At 45.7% G+C, this 16,822-nt stretch overlaps 1 protein-coding gene across 3 annotated transcripts in view; it reads left to right on the top strand.

The window, feature by feature from the left end:
* Nucleotides 1–16,822, top strand: part of WDR91 (WD repeat domain 91) — a 29,433-nt gene that overhangs the window by 2,520 nt on the left and 10,091 nt on the right. For all 3 annotated transcript variants that reach the window (XM_059711855.1, XM_059711853.1, XM_059711854.1), the window contains 6 exons: nucleotides 303–510; nucleotides 2,070–2,152; nucleotides 3,392–3,522; nucleotides 4,728–4,893; nucleotides 13,710–13,865; nucleotides 16,416–16,609. In XM_059711855.1, coding sequence (XP_059567838.1) covers nucleotides 303–510; nucleotides 2,070–2,152; nucleotides 3,392–3,522; nucleotides 4,728–4,893; nucleotides 13,710–13,865; nucleotides 16,416–16,609 — 938 coding nt within the window. The remainder of the gene's footprint in view (nucleotides 1–302; nucleotides 511–2,069; nucleotides 2,153–3,391; nucleotides 3,523–4,727; nucleotides 4,894–13,709; nucleotides 13,866–16,415; nucleotides 16,610–16,822) is intronic.

Raw genomic sequence — 16,822 nt, 5'->3', positions numbered from 1 at the left:
GATTCATAACAGTAGCAACATTACAGTTATGAAGTAGCAACAAAAATAATTTTATGGTTGGCTTACAACATGAGGAACTGTATTTAAAGGGCCAGAAGGTTGAGAACCACTGGTTTAAACCAACTTCTTTGAAATTACAAGGAACTTGAGAAGTGAGTGATGATTTCCTTTATTTTATGGAGTGTGTAGATTATGTTTGGCCACTTACCTAGCAAGCTGATATTCAAAGGCAATGATGACGAATCTTACCTCTGGACTTCTGTCTCTTCCCCCTCCTTGCCGTCTCCTCTGTGTCTTGGCAGACAAACAGAAATGACAAGGCTCAGGAGTTCTTTGCAAAGCAGGCCACGGAGCTCCAGAACCAGGCCGAGTGGAAGGATTGGTTTGTCCTGCCCTTCCTGCCATCTCCAGACACCAACCCCACCTTTGCTACCTACTTTTCTCGTCAGTGGGCCGACACCTTCATTGTGTCCCTGCACAACTTCCTGAGCGTCCTGTTTCAGTGCATGCATATCCTTTCAGCTGCCTGGGGCTGTGGGCCTACCCTGATGCATCCAGACAATGTGATCAGTGGCTGCTGCTCCTGATGCAATCAGTTCTTCCACCAAATGCCCAAGGATCATTGTCATGTGTCATGTGAGGCGGCTGGACAGATTGTGGTTATTTTTGTCAGGAGGCCAGGGAATCATAAGTCTTAGTTCTGACACTCTGCTGAAGTAATAGTTGCCATGGGGGACTGTAGCAGCGGTGGGGTGCCAGTGTGGGGCTCAGAGAGGAGCCCTCAAGCAGGTCTGAGGGCCTCTCTTCGCAGATACAGGGGTTGGTATGCAGCTGCTGCTTAGTGACACCAGCCATCCTCGAGAGCACCATCTCTGTGCCTCCCCTCCCCCCAGGATATCTATCACTTGCCTTTGTTGGGATTAGGTAGCAGATGAGAACACTTCTTGGGCTGGAACTTCCTCCCTAGATTAGTGTTTGGGTCGCTTTCTCTGACAGTGACTTCAGTGTTCCTCAAGTTGCCAGAAAACAGCAGCTCTAAGAATATATGTGTGGTTATTTGAGAGAGAATGTAAATGATTTACGGCTACCATATTTCCCATTTTGTCAGGAAATGCTTTGATCCCAGGCCTGGGACCATTATCCATTGCTTGTGCTCTGTAGGCTGGGACTCTGGGGGCGGAGAAGAGTCTGGGTTGAATGGGGCTGCCTGGTGAGTCACTGATAACTGGGGCATTGTGGAGGCCCACCCAGCAGCCGGTTGGGAGGAACATCTGCTGGCGGAGGTAGGGAGGGTGCCCTTTCCTTTTGCGTTGTGGCTGCTGGGAGTTCTGCTCTTGCCAGCTTTGCCTTCCTCTGGCCCTGCTGCTGCTCTGCATCCTGAGGGCTTTCAAATGAAACCAGCAGCGGCTCAGGCCAGAGGTGGTTATGGCACAGCCACGTGGGCCCTCTACGGAAATGGGAAATGTCACTAGGTCTTTTCAGTGCAAGACAGTGCCCATTCGAACCTCCGTTCGCTTCCTCAGTGCCGAGGCCCTGCCTGCTTTGCGCTCCTCCTGACTGCCGCTGTTGAGGTGGTTGGGGAAGACTGACACGCTGACCTACACTGTGGGTGCTCACATGGTGGCATGCGGCCGCACAAACTGCAGAAAGCTTGCTCCTCAGTCTAAGCCTTTGCCAGGGAGAAAAGCCGAGTGGCGGACCCTTCTGCCCAGCTGGTGGAGCGGCCAGCAGCGTGCCCGCAGAGCCTGGCCTCCGGGCTCGCTCTTAGCTGCCTGTTGCCGATGCTTAGACTGGCTCTGAAGCCCACTGGATATGGCTCTTTCTTGCTGGCATTGGGAGAGAACTCTCTGTGGGCTAGCCAGCAGATTGCCACGTGTCTACGTCTGTCTGAACGAAGTCAGGCCAGGCCTCTCTCCCCGAGGCCACTTCATAAAGCTGAGAAGACCCCATAGCACTGAGTCTGTACTCCATCCCCCCATCTTGTGTTCAGGGGTGATGCTGCTGTGTCAAGAGTTTGGGAAGGTCTCTCAGTCCTTTCCCAGGCAGGCTTATTCTTTAACTGTGTGCACCAGTGCCTGTGATCCTGAACTTTGATGCCGAGTGCCAGAGGACCAGCCAGGTTCAAGAAGAAAATGAAGCTCTGCGTCAGAAGGTTGGTTCTGAGCACACTTGCTTCTTGGAAATACTTTTGCTTTTCGTGTTTGAAATCAGGTAGGGGCGGTGGAGGGCTGGTCATGTGGAGGAGAGCACTGATCTCAGAGGAAAGTGAGTCGCCAGAAAATCAGTTGGAGACTCGGGGGCAGTAATAGCCTCTGAAAACCAGAGGCAGGGTTCATATTTTAAGTCATTTAAGGATGAACAACATGGTAACAGTAATGTACTTTTGAGAGGGACAAGACTAGATGTGCACTCATGCCACCTGGCAGCTGACCTGTTTTCGTATGTCTATTTTGTGATCCCAGTCCTTTTCCACATATATTTATATCTGTCCTGTTTATAACCCAGATATTATTTAATTGTCTGCTCAGCTCTCCATTTCTCTAGTTCGGTAAAGTGACAGGACTTAGAAACCTACATTTGCCTTTATATTTTGCCTGTTGAGCATTTATCTATCCTTGAAATTAAGATCTCTTTAAGATCTTCTTTAGAAACAGGAAGATTTTCAGAACAAGGAAGATTATAAACTGTTTAGGTTTTGGGGTTTGAGATTCTTGTTTTTTTGCCCTAGCTGGTTTAGCTCAATGGATAGAGGGTCCCGGCTTCGATTCCAGTCAAGGGCATGTACCTCGGTTGCAGGCTCCTCCCTGGCCTGGGCCCTGGTCAGGGTGTGTGCAGGAGGCAACCAATTGATGTGTTTCACTCACATCGATATTTCTGTCTTTCCCTCTTTCTTCCACTCTCTCTAAAAATTAATGGAAAAATATCCTTGGGTGAGGATTAAAAAAAAAAAAATTCTTGGATTTTGGGTGTGTGTGTGTATAATTTTCTTCAGGCAAGCAGTAAAAAATGCTGAACCTTATTTAATTAAACTTTTCTGTGAGAGTTCCAGAGTCTGATTTGTAGATTCCCAAGAGCAAAGCAGGGTTGGGTGGAGCTGTTTTTCTCAGTGAATTCAGGAGGAAGCAAGTAAAATGATAAAAGGGAAGCAAGTCAAATGATAAAAAGAAAAAAAACAGGTTTTGTATATCTAACCGTTTTCAGTTTCTCACCTCACTGTAGTCAGGTAACCGCTGCACTCGCCCATTTTTCCCAAACCACCGTGGGCAGAGAGCGGGACTGGCATCCTGGGAGCCAGTGGCCTTTTGAACCAGTGAGGTTGGGTGTTGGATGTGATGTGGCTAATCTTCCCAGCAGGGTGATGTCATTGATGAGCTCTCCCATCTCGATGCAGCTTTTTGCATTGCAAGCCGAAATCCACCGACTAAAGAAAGAGGAGCAACAGCCAGAAGAAGAAAAGGCCTTGGTCCAACACAAGTTGCCGCCTTACGTCTCCAACATGGACCGCCTGGGGGACTCGGAATTGTGAGTGTGTGCCCTGCCCGGTGGTTGGAGGGCCTGGCCCCCTCCTTCCCTCTTCCCCCTGTGCTCTTACCTGGGCCCCCTGCTCCTGGAGATGCAGAATTTCCCAAGAGCCTCCTGCACTCATGGTTAATGCTTCCTCGCTGAGTAAGCTCCCCTGGCCTCTGAGGTCCTCTTCCAGGGACCTGCACATCCGGGTGTGTGCCACCTGGATAAAGAAATACAACCACTGTCTAAAGCAGCGGGTCTCAACCTGTGGGTTGCGACCCCTTTGGGGGTTGAATGACCCTTTCACAGGGGTCGCTTAAGACCATTAGAAAACACATATATAATTACATATTGTTTTTGTGATTAATCAATTATGTTCAATTTGTAACAATGAAATTGGGGGTCACCACAACATGCGGAACTGTATTAAAGGGTCGCTCCATTAGGAAGGTTGAGAACCGCTGGTCTAAAGCCTTGTGAAGTTTTGTGCATTGGAAGCAGTACCTCATGGTTGAAAAGATTGGCAGCCACAGGTTGGATGCGTTCCACAGTAGAAGCATCATCCTGTGTGAGGGTTTGAAGAGGTAGGCAGATTGAGGGAGAGGTATTTGAGTGACATTAAAAAGCAGCCAGCTAAACAGAAGACCCAGTTGATAATAATAACAGCAGTAGCAGTTGAAGAGATGTAGGCACGGAGAGGTCACAGTGACTGAGTGAGTGGTGAGTCAGGACACAAACCCAGACAGTCAGATTCCCCACCTGCATGTGGCCAAGCACTGCACCCAGTGAACCTGCTCTCGTTTCTGAGCTAGCACCATCTGATGGTAATAGAATGCACGCCAAGAAATATAATTTAAAGAAGTTTAGCTATGTTTAAAAAAAAGTAAAAAGAAATAGGTGAAGTTCATTTTAATGATGTATTTTATTCAGCCCAGTATATCCAGATCATCATTTCAAACCTGTGATGAATATAAACAGAGCATCTGAGCTTTCCCAGAGCCCTTGGAGGAGAGCCTCAGACTTCCCGTTGTGCCGGACAGGCTGCCGGCTCTCTTTGGTCTAAGCAAGAGAACTGAGGATAACGCCACCTTAAAGCCCAGGCGTGTGAGCCCAGCTAAGGCCCTGGCCCCTGGCGCTGTCCACAGCCCAGCAGGCCTGTGCTCCGGCTTCTCCCAGGTCCCCCTCCAGCCCTGTGACCTTGTGTGTGTGTGCCTGTCCAGAGCCATGGTGTGCAGCCAGAGGAACACATCCCTCTCCCAGTCGCCTCGTGTGGGTTTCCTGTCCTCACTGCTGCCTCAGAGTAAGAAGAGCCCCTCACGGTTGTCACCTGCCCAGGGCCCGCCTCAAGCTCAGAGCTCGGCCAAGAAAGAGTCCATCAGCAGTCAAGTAAGCACAAGTACCATCTTTTCTAATTTGCCAAAAGGCCTCTGACATCTGACTGCACCTACTTGTCACGTGGAGATGTGTTTGCCTTTCACTTAGGACTGAATTCTTGGGTATGCTGGTGAGATCAGAAATTCACATCTCATTCCCTTTCTTCCTCCTCCCCTGCCTTTCCCCTCTTAGACAAGTGACAGCTCTGCTGGAGGAGAATAGAGATAAGAGCATGGTGCAGGGAAATCCACTCAATGCACTCTCCGCCTGCCCCACCCCTCCCTCCCCTCCCGTGTTGTGGGCAGAAGGTGACCGGAGGCAGATGTGTGCAGCTGACCAAAGGTAGTGCCAGATCTTAGGCCCAGGTCAAACCCACAGGGACTTCTCTCCTCCCCCAGCATGCTGCCATTCTGGCCACTGCCTGAGCTTCTGTGCCAGCTCTCAAAAGGCCCCAGCACTGGGCACTCAGCAGGTGAAGGGTGGATGGCAGCGAGAGGAAGTATGCTTTGAAGGGTCCCTCCCCTTTTCTGAGAGATTTCCTTTGCACTCAGGAGGGCTTTGTGACTGTGATTTGGCGACTCAAGCTTCTGGAATTTTGAATTTTGGGCGATATAAAGTAGTATGTAGATAAAGAGTAAATTAGAGTTACTTCTGAATCAATGAATTTCTTGTACAGTTAGGATTTACTGATTCTGTGAAGGATTTTCACTATTTTTTTCACATATATAGAAGCTTGCAGGATGTATTTTATGCTAGCATGTATTCCAAACAGCTAAGGGTGGCATTGAGTAGTTCTCCTTGCAGAGATGGTCAAAATTCATTGCTCTCAGAAATGCCTGCCAGAGTGGAAGTTTTACAGACCCACTGTTGTGCTATATTGCTTGGGTAGGAACCCTTTCTGTCTTACTATACGTGTATTAGCTACAGGTGAAGTGAGCCATCATAGCCCTGCCAGCCTGGGCTTGATAACAGTTGCAAGTGGCACAGCAGATTGGGGCTGCTGACTGCCTCCGGGAGTCAGGGGCCTGCCCCAGGCTGCTCCCAGGGTGGCGGGGCTCTCAGCACAGCCCTGGGGTGCAGTCGTGTTGAAGTGCCGCCGCTGAGCAGAACACTGGATAAGAAAGAGCAGGGGCTTCGGAGTCAGACAGCTGCGCTTCCAGCTCAGCCCTGGTTTATCGTCCTTGCTCAGATTGCTTAAACCCCAGTTTGCTGGAGGGTGTTAATATTAGTGTTTACTCTATCGGGGCCAGGGGCTCGGTTTATTAAGGGCCCTTGGTAATACAGTACTGGGCAGATTACAAGGACTCAATACATTTTATTAGTAGTTGTATCTGTGAAGATACTGGCCTACATGGGTTCCCAAGTCAGCTCTGAGACCTAAAGTGCCAGCAATGCATATGACTATAAACTTAGTACCCAGGAGTCAAACATCAGTCACAGTTCCTACTATGACTATTTTTCTAAAGTTCAAACTTAATTAGAATTCCAGTTCTGTGGAGTGTGTTTGAGTGAGTTTTACTGTTTGCTTTGCAGAGCTCTTCACTGTGCAATATTTTATAGGTGTAATAGATGACATAGGGAGTGTAAGGTCCCTTGGAATGTGCATGAAATTACACAATTCAATTGTATTTTTAAAAATGAAAGAGAACACAGAGCTAGGTTCTTTGGGTGAAGCCGGTGGCCGTGCTCTTTATGTCTTTAGGACTAAGTGTCAGATGGTGAGATTGAAATGGAACTGGGATACACTCAAGAGATGAGGGTAAGACTGTGTAGTTTGTAGCAAACATTCCTTACCTTACCTCTAATATATATTCCAACAAAGCTTGGTTCACCACATGGTATGTCACAGCAAAGGTAGCCTTCTTTCCCTGAATGGAAGCCACAGATGTCTATACTCTGAAACACTCAGTGGCTGGGTCACTTTTTAAAAAAATATTTTTATTGATTTCAGAGAGGAAGGGAGAAGGAGAGGCAGAAACATCAATGATGAGAAAGAATCATTGATGAGCCGCCTCCTGCATGTCCCAACTGGGGATGGAGCCCGAAATCTGGGCATGTGCCCTGACTGGGAATCAAACCGAGACCTCTTGGTTCATAGGGTGATGCTCAACCACTGAGCCACACAGGCCAGCAGGTGACATATTTTTTATTGATTTATTAATTATACTCAGCATTGCTGTTTCAATTCTAACAATAACGAGTAGATTTGAGGTTAAAGATAATGAAATAATTTTAAAGTCAAAGGAAGTTTGAAGGTCATCTGGCCCACCCTCCTACTTAGTAGAGGGGTGTGTTCTATACATTGCCTCCTGTGATGAGAAGCTCACTGCTTGTCAACATGGGAAAGTTGTCCGTTGCAGAGCTGTTAGTAGAAACCTCCCTATAATTAAACTCACTGATCTTAGCTGTGCTTTCTGATGCTGAGTAAACTAAGGCTTCTCTTAGGACAACCCTTCCTGTCTTTCCCACAGTAAGCACTCTGTTCATGCCTCCCTCTCTCCGTAACTGTACCTATGGCTTGATTTCTAGACCCCTCACCATGCTGGTCCCCCTCCTCTAGGGAAGGGCATTCTAATTTTTTTAATTCCTCTATTACAGTTAATGGCCAGATTTGAGTGTATAATTTGAAGTGCTCTCTTACCAATACTAAGTAGAGTTGTATAATCAATTCCTATGATTTTAATGATATATTGCTTTTAACTCAATAGTAAGTGACATTGTTTTTTTTAAAGCCATATTGCTTTGTTAGCACATGTTAAGTGTATAGCCTTTCTCACTATTACCACACCACAACTGCCTCTTTTTTTTTTTTTACTAGTAACAAATAAGCAAATAAAAAACCATGTGCTGTGTTATTAAATTAACAACACATAAAATGATTAGGCTTTCCTATTTTAAATAGTATTTGTATATACCAGTATACATTTCCATTACATCAGCATTTTGCCCACTTGTAATTCGTTGGTTGCTCTAACTGTTGTCATTATTACTGAAATGTTCATAGCATTGTAGATGGCAAAGTAGATGGTGATACACTCTCAGTGCTTTCAGTCTGGATCTGGAGGCAAAATTTAAAACAACAAATGGAAGTAGCTATAAAACCCTGGTTTCCAGGCTCCCGCGGCATCTCTGGGACAGCAGCAGCCCCTCAGGGCACCTCAGCCCTAATTCCACTCCTTGCACACCCACTCAGTAAGCTGTGGGGCTGCAAGAGGTTATCATAGAGAGAACCTCTAAGTGCCATCATGTAAAGAAAACAAAGCGGGCACAGACTTCGGTATTCTCAAATCACCTCATAGCTCCTGAGAAATCAGTGGTACGTGCAGGTACTGTGGGGGCTGTTTGCATGGCTCTAAGCTGGATGGGGAGAAGGGAGCCTTCTTGCCATCCTTCATTCTGTAATTCCTCTGTTCCAAGGGCCTGTCCTCTGGGTGGCTTTATTTTGCTTTAGGGGAGATCAAATTACTGGAACTCGTTTCCTGCCCCATTTGTATAACTGCCTGGTAAGCTGTATTCGGGCCACCGAAAATTAATTTATAGCCTTCATCAGAGTGAGGAGTGAGGAGGCCAAGTGATAAACAGTTAAAAATCTCTCTCCTGGACTGTAGGAGACAGGTAGATTATGATTTTTCTTAATTTTAGATATTTATTGGTTTATTAATATTAGAGAGCGAGAAAGGGAGAACATTGATTTATTGTTCCACCCATCTATGCATTCATGGGTTGATTCCTGAATGTGCCCTGACTGGGGATGGAATCTGAAAGCTTGGCATAATCCAGGTGGGGAACGTCTGGCCCACAGCCCGTGAAGTCATGTGGCCGGGCCCTGCCAAGGCGTTAGGGTCAGTTCATTAAATGTTTGACCAAACAGAGCAGGCTAATGTTTAAGGTGATAATTTTGTTTGGCCCAAGAATAATGTTGCAAATATCCAATGGCTCTTGGCCAAAAAGAGGTTCCCCAACCCTGGTATTGGGACAATGCTCTACCCAACTGAGCTACCTGGCCAGGGCCAGAGACAGATAGATTATGATAGAGTATGACTGGATATAATTTGGGCCACTGCAATGTTCTATTAATCCAGTAGTTGAGATTTTTATGAAGTTTGTTCTTAAAATTTTGAATTGCTGTTTATGTCACAGTGAACTTTTAAGTACATTTGTAGCTAGACATGGGTTTACCTTAGCCTACTTATTTGAGTGTTTTGTGGACAACTGCATTCATCAGCTTTTAGCACATTTTTTGTTGTTGTTTGTGCTTGTGCTTGTTTAATAAATAACTTTAGTACATACAGTTTAAGGAAAAGGTCTCTTTTAAGCAGTACATGATAGCTCACACTTAGGTTCACGGTTCTCATTGTATAAACTGCCCTGTCATTATAAAGGCAGTTCTTAATTTGTTGTAGTGCCTTTTGTTAATGCCTGTTTGAATTTTCATTTTGGAGTACTGTCCAGCCTGATAATGTGCTGGGCAGCTTCCATTCCATCTTCACTTGTGAGGGAAGCTCTGCCTTGCACTTCTTAACATGGTATTTTCTGTCTATGCTGGGGAAGCTGTGTCAGCTAGGGGAATCTGACGTCCATCCTAAACCTCCCTATCCCATCAGTGTGGGCCAATTGAATTGAGCACTCTTCTATCTATCTATCTATCTATCTATCTATCTATCTATCTATCTAATCTATCTTTCTCTATATATATATACATATATATGTGTATATTTTATTGATTTCAGAGAGGAAGGAAGAGGGAGAAGGAGATAGAAACATCAATGATCAGCTGCCTCCTGCAAGCCCCCCACTGGGGATCAAGCCCACAACCTGAGCATGTGCCCTTGACCGGAATCGAACCTTGGGACCTTTCAGTTCACAGGCCGACGCTCTATCCCCTGAACCAAACCTGCTAGGGCTGAGCACTCTTAACACCAAGCATTGAAAAAGGAAAAGACACCATTTATCAGGTGCGGTGGGTAATTAAGGAGAGAAAATAGCGTCTGGTCTTCCCTCTGTAGCCTTTCCCACCTCTGGTTCCAAGGGAGGATCCCCCTGTGGTCTGGATGCAGTTTTACATGGGTTCTTTCCCCTTTCTTCTTAAATATCCAGTTTAAAGATCTCTTGGTTGGGCTGATCAATCTGTCAAACCTGCAGGTCCCAGGCTTTTTGAGACTTCCTCACTTTCCAGGATCCCACTATTGTAGAAAACAACTGCCAGCCCCGGACACTGATCTTCCTGCCACTCAGCACTGTTTATGCAGCTGGATTCCCATGGCCACCTTTGGATTCAGAAAACGTGGCTTCTGCTGCCAGTTCTTCCATTAAAATGTTCGGCTTTTAGAGACATGTTTGGGAATTCATTTCTAATTTTATTTATTTGAGACCTCTTTTTTTCTTGGTAAATCTAGTTAAAGGTTTGTCTATTTTGTTCATCTTAAAAAAACAAACAATAGCTCTTAGTTTCATTGATCCTTTCTATTGCCTTTTTAATGTCTATTTTATTTATTTTCTTTCTTGTCTTCATCATTTCCTTCCTTTGACTAACTTTGAGATTTGTTCGTCCTTTTTCTAGTTCCTTGAGGTGTAAAGTTAAGTTGTTTGAGATCTTTCTTTTTTTTAATATAAGTGTTTATTGTTAATGTAGGTATTCATTCTGTTAGTTTCAGTGTGTCATATTTCCATTTTCATTTGTCTCAAGATATTTTTTTTTAATTTCTTTTCTGGTTTCTTTGACCCATTGGTGGTTCAGTCTCCCATTGATGTGAGTGACCCATTGATATTGCTTAGTCTCCACATGTTTGTGAATGTTTTAGGTATCCTGTAAATTGATTTCTACTTTCATATCATTGTGATCCTTGATATGATTTCAGTCTTCTTAAATTTATTAAGACTTATTTTGTGGGCTAATATATGACCTCTCCTGGAGAATGTTCCATGTACACGTGAGAAGAATGTGCATTTTGCTGCTTTTGGATGGAATGTTCTGTAAATGTCCATTAAGTCCTTCTGATCTAATGTGTAGTTTAAGTACAATGTTTTCTTATTGCTTTTCTGTTTGGATGATCTATCCATTGTTGAAAGTAGGGTATTAAAGTTTCCTACTCTTTGTATTGCTGCGTGTTTCTCCTGTTACGTCTTTTAATTGCTTTATATAGGGTGCCCCCAAAAATGTATACACACTTTAACAGCTGATAACTCACTTAATTTTCACTCCTTTTCAGGTTTAACTGATTTGAAATAATGGGTGAAGCCACACTAAGCTTTGAACAAAGAAAATTTACCCTAAAGTGCCACTAGACTTTTTTTATGGGAATACATAAAAGATAAAGTTTATGGTACAAAATGGGCCACAGTTGATGAATTGAGGGTGAACAAATACCGAATGAAATGATTCTTGATGTTTGTGATTCCATTGCTTCGCGTTATCAGCAGTGCCTGGACCAGAACGGTCATCAGTTTGAAAACAGGCATTGGCAAAAAATTTATTCATTTCTGTAGATGCTTTTAACTTTTTTTAATGAACTGAATGTTAATAAACACTGACTTTATAATCATTCAAAGTGTGTATACATTTTTTGGGGGGACACCCTGTAAGTAGGTACTCTGATGTTGGGTGTGTTTATATTTATGGTTATTATGTCTTCTTGATAAATTCACCCCTTTATCATTATGTAATCACTTTCTTTGTCTCTTACTATACTCATTGGCTTAAAGTCTGTTTTGCCTGAAGTAGGTGTAGCTTCCCATGTGTTCTTCAGTCTGAGCAATCGGCCCTCTGGATCAATAGGTATGGGCAGAAATCAATGGAGGGCTGGCACCCTTGGATCACATTCCAGGGAGTGGGCACACACAGCTGGGGACCATTTGAGGGACACCATGTTTATCTCAGGACCTCTCTGTTATCAATTATCTTGACACCCTTTGCTTCTAGAAAGGTAAGAGAAGCCGCCCACCTTCTAAAGCTGTGGGTCCTGCCCATGGTTCCGTGGACCACGGGGTACTTCTCAGCAATGGCCAGAGTGCCGAGAGAAGGGCCTTGTCTTGGGTATGTTATTTAGCTTCAGGATTATGACATTTCTTTTCTATTCAGTGTCACCTTCTTCCACATGTTCCCTTCATGGTATTGCTTCCTTCAGGTTTCTCAGAGCATGGAGTTGCTGTCATATCTGGATATGAAGTTCAGCTCTTTCAAGTTGTGCCTGTGTAGAGCAAGTTACCTTACCCTCTCCAAGCCTCAGCTCCTCATAAGGAATGTCCTCACCTTTAAGGGAATGTTTGTAAAGTTCTTAGCATGGGGCCTTGCATTTGGTAAACATTCAGTGAACAATATACACTAGGGCTGTTATTGTTATTGGTTTCCTTCTTAGATCACTTCTTGTATCTTGTCTAAGAACCCTACTTCTCCCCAAACAAGCCAGAATTTGGGGAATCAAGTACTTCTTCTAGAAGAAACATCTGTTCCAAGCATCAGTAGATAACACTGGAGGTCGCTTCAGTCATAAAAACAAAACTAACAAATACCCTGCAGGCCAGATACAGTAAGGCTCAGTCCTTTAAAATTTTGTTTCTTATCTATGCACGTGGCTCCAGGGTTCCAAGGGATCTATGATAATCATCTTACGTTGTTTTAACATAAGACATAGACTTAATAAGAAACAGCAAGTAGCAGAACTAGAGAGGACAGTAGACTTTGGGGGAATCGCTCTCTTTTTTAAAAAATATATTTTTATTGATTTCAGAGAGGAAGGGAGAGGGAGAGACAGATAGAAACATCAATGATGAGAGAGAATCACCGATCTGCTGCCTCCTGCACTTCCCCTACTGGATATCAAGCCTGCAACCCAGGCATGTGCCCTGACTGGGAATCGAATCATGACCTCCTGTTCATAGGTTGTCACTAACTACTGAGCCACGTGGCTGGGCAGGGAGTCTCTTCTCTTGACTTAGGCCTTGTGTATAGGTGGCTTGCAATGAGGTTGGTTTGTATCCATATCTGTGTAAAAAGGCAAGGGGGCTATTTTGACCATCACAATTTGTGGGAATAAGGTTGGAAAAAGAGACCCCGGCCCGGTAATCTGGAAAAGGAATGAGTTGTCAGCTCTTTTTAAAAAGACTCTTAAGAAACTTCTCTCCATGGGAGTGGGATGGGGATTATTGAATTTATCTGCTCTGACCTTGATTGACTTTATCACTCACGTTATGAAAAGGAGCATGACGATGCCAGTTTCTTTTCTGTGCAATTCCTCTTGTTCAAAGGTCCTTGAGTTTCCAGTAGCTTCTATTAAGAATTTCTGGTTACCTGAGTCATTTCCAAATGCCTGAGTGTTTGTTAACATTAGCTGGCTTAGTCATACACTTGACCCAAAGGTTCTGTGTTCCTTTCCCCCTCCAGCGAAGTGATTGTATATTGCATAATTTTTTTTATGTGCCCAAACATATTGTTGCTTATAAATGTTTAGAACACCTAGCGTGGGGCCTGACATGATCTCGTCCTTCTTGACTAAAAGTAATTGTTCTGATCAGATCAAGGAGACATATGGATACCTCCCTCCAGGTGATAGAGATAGGCAGGCTGAGGCGTGCTGGCCACCTGTCCTCTCATGACGGGAGTGAGAACAGAAAGGAGGCGGTCCAGACAGCCTCTGTTTCACTCTTGACTTTACCCACCAATGAGATGGTAACATTTTACCTACCTGCTTAGCATGGCCAGGGAGGAACCTTACCCAGGACCTGGTGGGTAGAGAAGCCACTCCCTGGCTTCTGCCCTGCTCCTGGCCCAGGGCTCTTGGCGTGGGCACAGACAGGAAGAGACTTTCACAGCCTGGTGTCTCGCCCTCCAGGCCACTAAGGCAAAGGACCCCGCGTGCGGACCCAGGGATGGGAAGAGCCTCTTCAGCGGGCTGGCCCCGGGGGAGTCCAGCTGGTCACAGCACCGGCAGCGGCGCCTGCAGGACCACGGCAAGGAGAGGAAGGAGCTTCTGTCTCTGACTTTGCAGGTATGGCTTGTCCTCAGCGGTCCAAGCATGCCCACGGGAGGGCCGGAAAATGACAGGGTGGTGCAGGGCCCACTCTTACCTCCCTTGGTTTCTGCCGTCGTGTAGAGTGTGGTCTTGCTGAACTGGGCTTAATTGCTTGCAGTTCGGTTGTTTTGTTCACAGTGTGCCTGACTCTGCAGTGGTCCCTCTTTCTGCTGTAGCATTTTTCTAAACAGAAGCCATAAAATGCCAACTACAAATGTCCCCACAGATAGGGGCTGTGATTACATTGGCTTGGGACCCCTGGCATGCTGCGTTTTCCCCTTCAGTTAATTGTGCATGTTACTATTAGCATGTCACAGGCTCAGATTTGGCAGGACAGAGACTGGTTTCCCTTGCTTTAACCCAGAATCCCCCAGACTTGCTTGATCTCAAGATCCTTTTCTCCTGCACCCCCAGAGGCCCACCTGCTGGAGTTGCTGCCTGAGGGCCACGGGCCCACAGTGTCATTCTGCGACCCAGGCCCTTGCCACGCTGAGCCCTGGGCCTCCCCTCACTGCTGAACGTGGGTCAGGTCTGCTCTTCTGGCAGCATAAGCTGCCTCCACTCTGTCAAACACTCGGGAAGCCTTGGGGATTTGCTGCCTGAGTCCCTTGCCTGTCACCTAGTTGACCATTTATTTCCTAATTGGAGCTACTTACCTATTTTTAAAAAATATATGCTTTATTGATTTTTAGAGAGAGAGGAAGGGAGAGGAAGAAGGAAGAGAGAGAAAAACATCGATGATGAGAGAAACATCAATCAGCTGCCTCCTGCACATCTCCTACTGGGGATCGAGCCTGCAACCCTGCAATTCCCTGACCAGGAATTGAACCAGCGACCTCTTGGTGCATGGTTGATGCTCAACCATTGAGCCACACGGGCCAGGCACTACTTGCCTATTTAAAAGCACCAGAGGCCTGATCTGTCAAGGTGGCGCGTGTCCTGACAGAGAAGGGCACCCTTACCCTTTCTCCCTCAGCAGGGCCCATGAGAGGAGCAAGGTCTCTAGGAAAGGGATGGCGGGAGAGCTGGCACCCGCCTTTCCTGGGCGAACTGGGCCTGTTCTTGCAGTTCGAGCTCTTTCTTCTAGAGCAGTGGTCGGCAAACTCATTAGTCAACAGAGCCAGATATCAACAGTACAACGATTGAAATTTCTTTTTTTAAATATATTTTATTGATTTTTTACAGAGAGGAAGGGAGAGGGATAGAGAGTTAGAAACATTGATGAGAGAGAACCATCCATCAGCTGCCTCCTGCACACCCCCCACTGAGGATATGCCCGCAACCAAGGTACATGCCCTTGACTGGAATCGAACCCGGGACCCTTCAGTCCGCAGGCCGATGCTCTATCCACTGAGCCAAACTAGTTAGGGCTGAAATTTCTTTTGAGAGCCAAATTTTTTAAACTTAAACTATATAGGTAGGTACATTGTTATTAACTTAATTAGGGTACTCCTAAGGCTTAGGAAGAGCCACACTCAAGGGGCCAAAGAGTTGCATGTGGCTCGCGAGCCGCAGTTTGCCGACCACTGTTCTAGATCAAGCATGTCAAACTCAAAGGCTAACACGGATCAAATAAACAAGGTTTAAGTTTCTGTGGGCCGCAAAAGAACAAAAGCTTCAAATTTCATAGAAACGTAGGTTTAGTTCAATAGAGACATGCTGAATACAAAGGGCTGAAATAAATGAGTGATCGTTAAAATAAATTAGTAGAACATTTTAATAAAAATTAATATTTTTTCTTGAACATTAATTTACCAGACACTGCATAACTGCACAAATTAATAAGCATTATGCAAATAAACCTATTTTTCTTGTTCTCTGAAAGCGAAATATTTCCTCTTGCACACACCAAACAAGTCAGTACAAGACTAATGATGTGGCAATCGGCTGCTAAAATATTCGCTCTTGGTATTAGTGGAGAGAAATGGTGTGCCTGCACATAAGGCATGTAAGGAAAATGAATGCAACACGATTATAGTAATCAGTCATTAGTGAATGTTGTAGTTCATTATTAATAATTATGTATAGCCCTGACTGGTTTGGCTCGGTGGATAGAGCGTCGGCCTGCGGACTGAAGGGCCCACATTCGATTCCGGTCAAGGGCATGTACTTTGGTTGCAGGCACATCCCCAGTGTGGGGGTACAGGAGGCAGCTGATCGATGTTTCCCTCTCATTGATGTTTCTAACTCTCTATCCTTCTCCTTTCCTCTCTGTAAAAAAAAAATCAATAAAATATATTTTAAAAATTATGTATAACAGGATATTATAGAAATTAAGTTATGAAATTTTTATTAAAATGTTTCTTATATACTGTTATATTGGCTGGGCCACAAAAATATTCATTGTGGGCCACATGTGGCCCGTGGGCCTCGAGTTTGACATGCTTATTCTAGACACACGATCACCAAGAGCCTCCTGCAGTGTGCTGCAGCCACAGATGTCCTGCAGCACGTCCCCGGATGTGGTGGGTAGCTAGGCCCAGCACAGACCTGTCACAGCTGCCTTTTCCCTACTTTGCTTGGCAGTGTGCAGAGAAGAAACCTGAAGCTTGCGGCCCCGAACCAGAGCCCTGCGCAGAGCTCCACGTGGAGGCGCTGGAGACGCTGACGCGGGCTGCCTCAGCAGGCCCTGAGGGTGGAGGTGTCCGCCCCGAACAGCCCTTCATTGTGCTGGGGCAGGAGGAGTACGGGGAGCACCATTCCTCCATCATGCACTGCAGGTGGGTTCAGGTGGAGGCGAGGCCCAGCTAGAGAAAGCTCTAGCCAGGTGGGACTGGTCTCCCTGGGAAGCTGTGCATGAAGGTGTAGCTGGCAGGAGGTATGGAAAGTGGGATTCCTGAAGGACCATTGTCACCCTCTGAGAGTCAGAGGAGGCGGGGCAGCTGCCATCTGGGTGTGGGGTGTCCTGCTCAGAGCTGCTGTAGCCCTCGTCA

The sequence above is a fragment of the Myotis daubentonii genome, chromosome 10 (genome assembly GCF_963259705.1).
Source record: "Myotis daubentonii chromosome 10, mMyoDau2.1, whole genome shotgun sequence".
In the NCBI taxonomy this organism is placed as follows: Eukaryota; Metazoa; Chordata; class Mammalia; order Chiroptera; family Vespertilionidae; genus Myotis; species Myotis daubentonii.
The sequence above is the reverse complement of the archived record's forward strand: the minus strand, read 5'-3'. Positions and strand labels throughout refer to the sequence as shown.